We start from the raw sequence: 12,244 nt of genomic DNA on the forward strand, positions 1-12,244 counted from the left end.
GTAACTAGTCTCTGCACTCGTTATTTCAGACAAGATTAAATACCACAGTTCTGAGGAGCAAGGGGTCGCTCTGGTAATAGTTGGCACTTCTCGTTTGTAAGACGTGTTTAATAAGCTGCCTAACTTGTCTGAGATGTTAGGAGATTCTCCACTTTACAGAAGGCGAAATGATGAAAGAGAAGTTAGGTGATTAACCCAAACAGGTGCACAGTTCAAGCTAGAAATTGGGCCTTCCTTGCTGCTAGCCCTGTACTAGATTTGAAAGTGGTTGTTGCTTTATGTTCCATTGACTCACACGCTTCAGGCTGCAAGCCCGCCAGAGGTCAGAAGGGGTTCTCCTTCCATGTGCCTCATTGCACGACTGAAGGGTGCCTTCCAGGGGCTGAGCTGTGTTAGAACGAAGCCTCAAGACCAACTGCTGGAACCTTGAGTGCGCATGCCACAGGTCAGTGAGGTTTTTGCCTTGGCATTGTGGATGAACGTGGCTCTAGGAGGCTGTGTCTGCACTTGGCCAAAATTTTGAAAGGGCCATGCTAATGGCCAAATTGGAGAATACTAATGAGGCGCTGAAATGAATGTTCATCCTGGCTACCTGTGCACTGATTACTCCTGTTAGGTTGGATCCTGCCCTAAGGATGTGTGTTTGGGTGTGAGAAGACTCAGGTGCTTAAAGAATGCAAAGCCTTATGTTTGCTTGGAGCCATTCTACAGCTGGGCTTATTTAGTTTGCAAAAGAGAAGACTGAGGGGTGATTTACACACACATCTCATAGAGCTGGAAGGGACCCTGGCAGGGGACTGAACTCGGTGACCTCCCCTCTTTTTTTTTTTTTTTAAATCTAATTGCCCCAGATCCCTAAATGGTCTCTACAAAGATTGAACTCTTAACTCTGGGTTTATCAGCTGTCAATTTCCCAAATTTAATAGCAGCCTTCAGCTTCCTGAGGGGGAGCTCTAAAAAGGATGGAGAGAAACTGTTCTCAGTTGGTGACAGACAGCAGAACAAGGAGCAATGGTCTGAAGTTACAGGAGAGGAGTAGGTTGGATATTAGGAAAAACTACTTCACCAGGGCTGAGTCGACAGTTGCATTCCTCTTCCCAAAGAGTAATGCAAATGAGGAAAATTGAAAATGCAAATGAGGTGCAGATTTGTATATCTGCTGCCTCATTTGCATAGTCTACTTTGAAAAGAGCTTCTTTCGAAAGAAGAAAACCAGTGTAGATGCTGCTCTTCCTAAAGTAAACCCCATCTTCGAAAGAATCCTTCCCAGAAATAAAGGGAAGAAGGATTCTTTTGAAGATGGGGTTTACTTTCAAAAGAGCAGCATCTACCCCCGTTTTCTTCTTTTGAAAGAAGCTTTTGAAATTAGAATAGGCAAGTGAGGTGCCACATATGCAAATCTGTGCCTCATTTGCATACCTTTTTGGAAAGAGGAATGCAAGTGTAGATAGCCTGGGAGGGTGGGGAAGCACTGGAGTGCATTGCCTAGGGCAGTGGTGGAATCTCCATTCCTGGAGGTTTTTAAGTCGTGACTTGACATAGTTCTGGCTGGGCTGACTGAGTTGGGGTTGGTCCTGTTTGGGGCAGGGAGCTGGACTCAATGACCTCTTGAGGTCCCTTCCACGCCTGTGATTCTAGGATCTTGGACTGAATCTATCCCTTTAGTGTAATAGAATGCAGTCACAGATGTGGGTCCTATTAGAGCTAGGAAACTTATTAACATTAATGTTAAAAAATATTTACATAATGCAAAGGTTAAAGTGTCTATATCTGGGTCTAGGGCTTAGATGACCAACAAAGTTCCTTTTAGAAGTCACAAGAGACACCGTACAAAATCAATAACTCAAATTTGAGTAAATTTAACAATACGGTGTCAGTTTCAGCATCCAGTTATTCGTGAAAAGTTGTGGAAGGCAGATCTGTCAATCAGGGAAGACTGATTCTTGGCAATTAATAATATACTCAACTGCTATTTAAATGCTTGGTGTTAAGGGAAAGGCAATAAACTGCTGCAGTTAGCACCAGTGGTACAGAAGGGCTGTAACTGGATCAGTCACTATTACTGTTTGCACTGGTGAATGTGGGTGTGAAGGTGAATGGGCCATCAAATTGCAGGAAGGACATGTCTGCTTGAGCTCAGGCTTTCCACAACCTCAATCCCTCCTAACACCAACTCCACCTTCTGGCGGAGCAGGGCAAGTTGTGTGTCAGTGGGCTCCAGGGGGCAAAAGCTGCCCCTGCTGCAGCTATCCTAGGCTGAGAAGAGGAGTTCCTCTTCAGCTGGGTGCAGGCTGTGTTGTACCATCCTTCGGACGCCCTTGGGGGTGCAGTTGGTAAGGGAGAGTGGCCACAAATACAATTCTCACAGGTTAGCCTCGCTGGAGGGCTGGACCTATGCAGAGGTGGAGAGGGTCGGAGCGGGTGGGGGCCCAGGGTGCATTAACATAAGGGCACAAGGGGCTGTTGTCCTGGGCCAGCTCCGTAACTGCACTTGTTTAAACACTTCTCTTTAAAGCATGGTTTCCCAAACTGGGGGCGGGGCTGAAGAAATTCTGGGGGGGGTGAGGTGACCAAGCCCCCCCATAATTCCCCTCCACCTGAAGAAAGATCTGTCCTTTGCTTCCTGCTCTCAGCCCCTGCCATTTCATGTGGGCAACCTGGCACAGCTGCTATAAAAAGCAGGCAGACGACAAAGACCCAGGTAGAACTAGCTGCCTTCTGGAAATGAGAGCGAGTGTGGGTTGGGGGGGGAAGGAGGCTAGGGTTGGATGGGGGGCTGGGGTTGCCTGGCTTTGTAGGAGGGCAGGGGAGGGGCTTGGGTGGGTAGCTCATAGGTCTTGCAGGGCTCAGGTGGCTGGCGAGCTCGGACCTGTGGGGCTCAGGCACCTGGTGCCAGCGGCATGGGGCTTGGGCTGCTGGGTGGCTGGCCCCAGTACCGTGGGACTCGGGCAGCTGGCCCCGGCGGCGTGGGGCTGGGGCGGGGGGCTTGGGTAGCTGGTCTGTGGCTGGGGTGGGTGACTGGGCAGCTGGTCCCCGCAGCGCGGGGCTCAGGCAGGTAGATGGCGGGGCCCATCGGCTGGCGGGGGAGCGGGTGGCTGGTGCGGTGCTTTGGAGCCTGGCATGGGGCTCAGGCGGGCGGCTCTGCAGAACCTGGCTCGTCCTTGACAGACTGACAGCGCCGCGCACCAATGGGCTGTCCCCTCGGCACCCAGAGCCGCGCACCAATGGGCTGTCCCCTCGGCACCCAGAGCCGCGCACCAATTGGCTGTCCCCTCGGCACACAGAGCCGCGCACCAATGGGCTGTCCCCTAGACAGACAGCACCGCGCACCAATGGGCTGTCCCCTCGGCACACAGAGCCGCGCACCAATTGGCTGTCCCCTCAGCACACAGAGTCGCGCACCAATAGGCCGTCCCCTAGACAGACAGCGCCGCGCACCAATGGGAGGCCGCGGCCGCCCGGCAGGAAGCCAATGGGCGAGGGGCGCGGAGGAGGGTGTTCTCGTGGTCAGCGGCGCGCGCCGCGGCCTGAGGCGGCCCTGCAGGATGCTCCGGCGCCGGCCGCCCGCCGGCCTCTGCCGCTCCTATGGCCGCGCCCCGCCGGAGCCGGCCCCGCCGCCGCCCCCCGAGCCCGCCCGGCCGCCGCCCCGCAGCCTGCTGGCCCTGCTGGGCGGCCAGTGCGGCTACGTGACGGGGCAGCGGCTGCGGCTCTACGGCGGCTTCTGCCCGGAGCGCCCGAGCTGGGGCCTTCTCCGGAGCCTGTGGCGCCGCCCGCCCGCCCGCTCCGCCGGCGCCGGGAAGCTGCTGCTGGCCCTCGGCGGGGCCTTCCTGTGGGAGGAGGAGCGGATCCGGGCGGAGGAGCTGCTCAGGTGCGCGCGCGCGCGCGGCCGCTCCCGCCCGTCCCCCGCCGGGGTGCAGCGCGCGGGGGGCGGGGGGAGCGACTCCCCCATCGGCCTCCCTCCGCCCCGCCCCCCCCGTGCGCCGCTTGGCGCCTGCAGGGAAGGGCCCCCCCGGGGGAGCAGAGCGCGGCAGGCCCGGTCCCGGCCCGGGCCCCGGGGGGACAGTCGGGTCGGTCGATGGGGGATGTGCTGGTTCCGGCTGCGCGGCTGTCGCTGGGTCGCCGTGAGTGTCGGGCGCAGAGCCGCCCTCGGGGCGGGGCGAGTCACTGGTCGGGGGTGCTCGGTCTGTGGCTGTTTAACGAGTCACTTGCAGCTGCAGGTGGTGCCCGCCCCCCCCCCGTGACCCCTCGGTGGCTGCCCCCCCCGCCCCCCGGTGACCCCTCGGTGGCTGCCTCGCCACTGCTGAAGCAGAAGAACTAAATTTAATTGGGAGGGATCCAGCCGTTGAGCCAACTGAATTTAGTCCCATTATTTCGGGGACAGCAGGGCTGGGGGGCCCCTCACTCCGCTCCTGGCGCGGCCACACCCCTTCGGTGAGCGTGGCTCGGCTCGGCTCGGCTCATCCCCGCCCATGCAACATCTCCGTGCCCGCCTTCCCCCTGCGGGGTGCCTGCATCTGCCCAGCGTGGGCTCTGCAGCAAGCACCACAGATGGGTTGGCCTCCGGGGCCGGTTGGGGGTGCGGGGGGGGGCAGGTTTGAGGCTGAGAGGGGTTGAGACTGGAGACTGGGGACCGAGGGGGTAGAGCCTGGGAATGCAGGGGGAACGTGGAGGGGTGATGCAAACATTGCTCCTTTACTCAAGAGCCTATCCCCGGGTGCAGCGTTTTCCTTGTTCTCATTTGCTGTCCACTGCAGTGGTGAAAATAAGTTAAACTTGCTATCTGGGACAAATCATTGCGTGTGCTGTTCTTAAAATGGGTGTTACAAAAATAATGGTTTGATTTATTTATTAAGTAGTTTTGTAGTCACGTGTTATGGCTCTTGAAGTATTGGTTTTGTAACTGAATTTGAAAAAAATTGCCCTTTTTGGTTGCAGACTCCTGTTTTAGGCCATGGCAACGTTAGGGTCAGCTTAGCTAAATGATTAAACTTGTTTGCATCTGTTCTTAGAGGTTAAACACTAAGTATGAAATCACTAGTACAGAAATAAAAAGTAATTTTTACATTTGTACCCATCCTTGTAACTTTGTTAAAGGGCTGACTAAAACTCACCATGGCTTTTTATGTATTTCACACACAGTGAAAGTTAGGGCTTGGACTTTTTTCTGTTTATTTTGAGGGGCTCAGGTGGGTCTCATGTTTTCTCAGAACCCAATGTTGTAAATAGGTAGGCAGCCTGACCCAATGTTCATTGAAGTAACAAATCGAATTTTTCTGTTGCTTTGCATGAGTGTTGGATCCTACTTACCATCAAGACTTACATACTCATAAAAGTAGGACTGTTTTAATTAATAAGGCTATTCATGGAACAGCACCATAGCTATTGACATGTCTAAATGTTATGGGCTTGGGCTTTTTAAAACTTGAAGGGCTGAGGTGGTGAATCATATAACATTTACCTTTTTATACTTATTTACAAACCCATTCTTTTATATCAGGAAGTTCATAAGAACATAAGAACATAAGAACGGCCATACTGGGTCAGACCAAAGGTCCATCGAGCCCAGCATCCCATCTGCCGACGGTGGCCAATGCCAGGTGCCCCAGAGAAGGAGAACAGAAGACAATGATCAAGTGATTTATCTCCTGCCATCCATCTCCTGCCCTTATTATGAAGGCTAGGGCACCATACTTTATCCCTGGCTAATAGCCATTTATGGACCTAACCTGCAAAAATTTATCAAGCTCTTTTTTAAACCCTAATAGAGTCCTGGCCTTCACAGCCTCCTCGGGCAAGGAGTTCCACAGGTTGACTGTGCACTGTGTGAAGAAAAATTTCCTTTTATTAGTTTTGAACCTACTACCCATCAATTTCATTTGGTGTCCCCTAGTTCTTGTATTATGGGAAAAGGTAAATACTTTTTCTATATTCACTTTCTCTACACCATTCATGATTTTATATACCTCTATCATATCGCCCCTCAATCGCCTCTTTTCCAAACTGAAAAGTCCCAGTCTCTCTAGCCTCTCCCCATATGGGACCCTTTCCAAGCCCCTAATCATCTTAGTCGCCCTTTTCTGAACCTTTTCTAATGCCAATATATCTTTTTTGAGGTGAGGAGACCACATGTGCACGCAGTACTCAAGATGTGGGCGTACCATAGTTTTATATAGGGGAAGTATGATATCTTTTGTCTTATTATCGATCCCTTTTTTAATAATTCCTAACATCCTATTTGCCTTACTAACTGCCGCTGCACACTGCGTGGATGTCTTCAGAGAACTATCCACTATAACTCCAAGATCCCTTTCCTGATCTGTCGTAGCTAAATTTGACCCCATCATGTAGTACGTGTAATTTGGGTTATTTTTTCCAACATGCATTACCTTACACTTACCCACATTAAATTTCATTTGCCATTTTGCTGCCCAATCACTCAGTTTGCTGAGATCTTTTTGTAGTTCTTCACAATCCCTTTTGCTTTTGACTGTCCTGAACAACTTGGTGTCATCTGCAAACTTTGCCACCTCACTGCTTACCTCATTTTCTAGATCATTGATGAACAAGTTGAACAGGATCGGTCCCAGGACTGACCCCTGGGGAACACCACTAGTTACCCTCCTCCATTGTGAAAATTTACCATTTATTCCCACCCTTTGTTTTCTGCCTTTTAACCAATTCCCGATCCATGAAAGGACCTTTCCTCCTATCCCATGACCACCTAATTTACATAAAAGCCTTTGGTGTGGGACCGTGTCAAAGGCTTTCTGGAAATCTAGGTATATTATGTCCACTGGGTGCCCCTTGTCCGCATGTTTATTAACCCCTTCAGAGAATTCTAACAGATTAGTTAGACACGACTTCCCTCTGCAGAAACCATGCTGACTTTTGCCCAACAATTCGTGCTCTTCTATGTGCCTTGCAATTTTACTCTTTACTAGTGTTTCTACTAATTTGCCTGGTACTGATGTTAAACTTATCGGTCTATAATTGCCAGGATCTCCTCTAGAGCCTTTTTTAAATATTGGTGTTATATTGGCCGTCTTCCAGTCATTTGGTACCAAAGTGGATTTAAAGGATAGGTTACAAACCACTGTTAATAACTCCGCAATTTCACATTTGAGTTCTTTCAGAACCCTTGGGTGAATGCCGTCTGGTCCTGGAGACTTGTTACTATTCAGCTTATCAATTAATTCCAAAACCTCCTCTAATGTCACTTCAATCTGAGTGAGTTCCTCAGATTTGTCACCTAAAAAGGCTGGCTCAGATTTAGGAACCTCTGTAACATCCTCAGCCGTGAAGACTGAAGCAAAGAAATCATTTAATCGCTCCCCAATGGCACTGTCTTCCTTGATCGCTCCTTTTATATCTTTATCATCCAAGGGCCCCACTGCTTTTTTAGCGGACTTTCTGCTTCTAATGTATTTAAAAAACATTTTACTATCGTTTTTTGAATTTTTGGCTAGCTGTTCCTCAAACTCTTTTTTGGCTTTTCTTACTACATTATGACACTTAATTTGGGAGTGTTTATGTTCCTTTCTATTTTCCTCACTAGGATTTGACTTCCACTTTTTAAAAGCTGCCCTTTTCTCTCTCACTGCCTTTTTAACATGGCTGTTTAGCCATGGTGGTTCTTTGTTAGGTCTCTTACTGTGTTTTTTTATTTGGGGTATACATTTAAGTTGGGCCTCTAGTATGGTGTCTTTAAACAGTTTCCATGCAGCTTCCAGGGATTTTAGTTTAATTACTCTACCTTTTAGTTTCTGTTTAACTAGCTTCCTCATTTTAGTGTAATTCCCCTTTTTGAAATTAAATGCCAGAGTGTTTGACCGCTGCGGTGTTCTTCCCAACACAGGAATATTAAAAGTTATTATATTGTGGTCACTATTTCCAAGCGGTCCAGTAACAGTTACCTCTTGGACCAGATCCTGCGTTCCAGTCAAGCCTAGATCGAGAAGCGACTCTCCCCTTGTGGGTTCCTGTACTAGCTGCTCCAAGAAGCAGTCATTTAAGGCATCAAGAAATTTAATCTCTGAATCCCGTCCTGAGGTGACATGCACCCAATCAATATGGGGATAATTGAAATCTCCTATTATTACTGTGTTTTTTATTTTGATAGCCTCTCTAATCTCCCTTATCATTTCAGCATCACTATCACTGTCCTGGTTAGGTGGTCGGTAATATATTCCTAATGCCATATTCATATTAGAGGAATGAATTGTTATCCATAATGATTCTATGGAACATTTTGATTCCTTTAGGATTTTTACTTCATTTGATTCTATATTATCCTTCACATATAGTACCACTCCGCCACCCGCACGACCTGTTCTGTCTTTCCGATATAATTTATATCCCGGTATGATAGTGTCCCACTGATTGTCCTCATTCCACCATGTTTCTGAGATGCCTATTATGTCAACTTCCTCCTTTGATATGAGGTACTCCAGTTCACCCATCTTATTAGACAGACTCCTAGCATTAGTGTAAAAGCATGTTAGAAAACTACCACTATTTATATGTCCGCCTTTCACAGACGCGTTGGATTTTTTTATATGCGATTGTTTCACATCTGATCTTGCCCATATATTATTTCCCATGTTCCCTATCTGACTAACTTCTAGGGAATCCCTATCTATGGAGCCTCGTGTAAGAGAAGTCTCCGTCCGATCCAGGTGCTCCCCCGCACCAATCGGCTTTCCCCCATCTCTTAGTTTAAAAACTGCTCTACGACCTTTTTAATGTTTAATGCCAGCAGTCTGGATCCACCTTGATTTAGGTGGAGCCCATCATTCCTGTATAGGCTCCCCCTACCCCAAAAGTGTCCCCAGTTCCTAATAAATCTAAACCCCTCTTCCCTACACCATCGTCTCATCCACGCATTGAGACTCTGAAGTTCTGCCTGTCTATCTGGCCCTGCGCGTGGAACTGGAAGCATTTCAGAGAATGCCACCAAAGATGTTCTGGATTTCAGTCTCTTTCCTAGTAACCTAAATTTGGCCTCCAGAACATCTCTTCTACCCTTCCCTATGTCATTGGTACCAACATGTACCACGACGACCGGCTCCTCCCCAGCACTGCCCATAAGTCTGTCTAGATGCCTCGAGAGATCCGCAACCTTCGCACCAGGCAGGCAAGTCACCATACGGTTCTCCCGGTCATCACAAACCCAACTATCTATATTTCTAATGATCGAATCCCCCACTACTAAAACCTGCTTCTTCCTAACAGCTGGCGCTCCCTCCCCTGGAGAAGTATCCTCGGCACGAGAGGATACAACATCACCCTCTGGAAGGAGGGTCCCAACTATGGGATGGTTTCCCTCTGCTCCCATTGACTGCTCTCCTTCCCTGAGCCTTTCATCCTCCGTAACAGCATCAGGACTGTCAGATTGGAGGTGGGACAGCCCTACTATGTCCCGGAAAGTCTCATCAACAAACACCTCTGCCTTCCTTAGCTCCTCCAGTTCAGCCACCCTGGCCTCCAAAGCACGCACTCGGTCTCTGAGGGCCAGGAGCTCCTTGCATCGAGCGCACACATACGCCACCCACCCACAGGGTAGGTAGTCATACATACTGCACTCGACACAATAAACAGGATAGCCCCCACTCTGCTGCTGGGCTTCTGCCTCCATTTCCTACTCTAATTATAAAACTTTCATAAAACTTTTCTTATGTAATTGAGAGACAATTAGTATAAATATAAATACACCACTATAAATTGACTTACTGAAGACCCTAAAGCTGTATTGTTGAGACAAGCTGCCAGTGACTTTGTTCAGCTTTGTAGTATTAATTACATATTGTGGTTGATGCTTTTCTAGTGTCTTCCTCTTGTCTTGTCAGTTGACTTTGGTTATTATGTTCTACTTTTCTTATGTTTAGGTGCATAATCTGTTAGTTGGCCCAATAAAATTCTGTGATATTCAATTTTTCTCCTTTCACATCATATACAATACCTTAATGTTTAATTCAATTTTGACAATAGTTGAAGAGGCTTTTTTCCTTCCTTGATTTAAAAACAAGTTTTCTATCAGGTTTGACAGCTAGAGGGAAACCGTTCCAGTAAACTCCAAAAAGTTCACCAGGTTTCTAAGTAATTATCTTGGTTTTGTTTCTCTCTAGAATTGACTTGATTAACCTTTTCTAATATTGGAATTTCCTGCCAGAGGGTTAAAGATCAAGTATTTTTTTTAAAAAATATCTGGTTTTGTTTAAATCAAATTTTATTTTTCATTTTGTAAACAAACCTGTTAAAATATCTGAATTTAATCCTGATTTTTTTATAATCCCCCTTAAAACTAGTAGAGTTCATCCTCACATTTCACTTTTATTCATGCACTGGGAAAGGGAAAACAGACTTTCCTAACTCTGTTCAAAGTTGAGAAACTGATCTGAGTTGGTAATTTAGCTGAGAGAAATTAAGAATTTTTTTCTCTGCATGTGCAGCAGGGGCTATTGCTGTCCAAAACTGAGTTAGCACTTAAAACTCAGCTTTCAGGTGCATAGCTAGCGACTTGCACAAGTGCAGTAATTTGACTTTCTTTAAAACTTCAGCAGCAAACACATACTATATGAATATTTTTTTATTTCAATTATCATAATAACTTAAGGCCCTAATATAGGTTTTCATATCTTCAGGTTTAATTTCAGATTGGTTTGTTATAAAAATAAAAATGAATTGGATTTAAATAAAACTGGTTACATTTTTTTTTCCACCCCCCAGCAGTTGCCTTCTAGTTCGGTGCTGAGATTGCACTATTACTAGCTGGTCATGCATGTATCCTCACAAATGCTACAACTTTAACTTGCAAGTCTCTACTGAATCCTCTTTATATTAGGTGAGCAAACTTCTTTAGGCCACGCCCCCTTTTCAGCCCTACAATTAGCCACCCCCCATGCCTCCTTCCAACCTGTGAGAGGACCACAGGGAGGGATGTGGGTGGGGGTGCGCACTGGCCTGGGGCTCAGGTGCTGGGTGAGCAGTGGCTCTTCCCAGGGAGGCGGGAAGCGCTGTGGGGCTGGGCCGGGCCGGCTGTGGTGCCACAGGGGGAGCCCGAGAGCTGTGTTGGAACACCCCTTAGCTAGTCCAGTCCCTGCTGCTGGGAGCCAGCCGCCTCAGCCCTGTAGCAGGGCAGGCACGGCCGGTGCACCCATCCTCTCTGATTGGCTCAGCACGATCAGCTCCTGCCCCTCCCCCCGCAGACGCAGCAGCTGAGGGCTGGCAACCCAGCAGAAGCTGGCGGGGGGGTGCTATTGCGCTGGGCCCCTCATGACGTGTTTTGTCCCCCGGTTTGCACACCCCTGCTTTATATGAATGTATTCCTCTGCATAATCCTGTTCTACTCTCATAGTTTTCTTAAAGTTTTAGGGCAACTTAAATAAAACTAAGACCTATTTCTTAATAAGTGATCTAAAACAGTGAAATGAATGGTGTCAAATCTAAATATAGATCTTGGACAGGAATTTGTATTTGCATTTTTAAGACAGCATTACCCTGTGGCAGCCTCTTAGAGTGGGCACTTTGTGTTTCTTCACAGAATGATTGTTATAATTAGGAAGAAATGTAAAGAACAGAGGGTTTTTGTGTACAGTATAATACTAAGCTATATATAACTGTTTTTAAAGTATGTGTAAGCAGTCCAAAATTACCACAAATACTATGAGTGGTGATGACCTTTATCTGATTCTTGTTTCCATCAGTATACTTCCTCTGTTATTGTGGGCAGGTCATCTAGGTCAAAATTTTCAAAGGTGACTGACTTTTACGTGTCCAGCTGGAGTAGTCTTTAGAGGAGCTAGATTTTCAGGAACTGTACAGTACCCACTCTTCTAAAACATCAGTCCTCTTGATCGTGTCTCAAGTTTGACACAAAAAAATACAGTTCTCCAAACCACTGGTCACTGGAAAACGTGGCTTCAACACCTTGGTTTCCTTATATTTAAAAGTTACAGTTTCAGGGTATCACTGCTCCGTGAGTCCTCAAGGACATCCACTTAAGGTTTCAAGCTTCCAACCATCATCTCTCATGGGCAGAGACCCTCTTAACCTCCTGACTAGGGGTCTAAAGCTGCACAGTTCTGTGATCTAGACAGTGATCTTTTCAGGAAGCCAGTGTGCTAAAAGGCCAATCCCTGGACTGTGATTGCACTCGGAGAACAGCACTGATGTTTTACCAGTGGCTATTAGGATGTAAGATCCTGTTTAACTGATGTTTAAATAGTTAACTAATTAAATGGGGAGA

General features: G+C 47.7%; 1 protein-coding gene across 1 annotated transcript in view; it reads left to right on the top strand.

Moving 5' to 3' along the window:
• Positions 1-3,512: 3,512 nt before the first annotated feature.
• Positions 3,513-12,244, top strand: part of STARD7 (StAR related lipid transfer domain containing 7) — a 36,587-nt gene continuing 27,855 nt past the window's right edge. Inside the window, exon 1 of the mRNA XM_074981991.1 lies at positions 3,513-3,868. Within this exon, the coding sequence (XP_074838092.1) occupies positions 3,546-3,868 (323 nt within the window). The 5' untranslated portion in view covers positions 3,513-3,545. The remainder of the gene's footprint in view (positions 3,869-12,244) is intronic.

The sequence above is a fragment of the Carettochelys insculpta genome, chromosome 31, assembly GCF_033958435.1.
Source record: "Carettochelys insculpta isolate YL-2023 chromosome 31, ASM3395843v1, whole genome shotgun sequence".
Classification (NCBI taxonomy): domain Eukaryota; kingdom Metazoa; phylum Chordata; order Testudines; family Carettochelyidae; genus Carettochelys; species Carettochelys insculpta.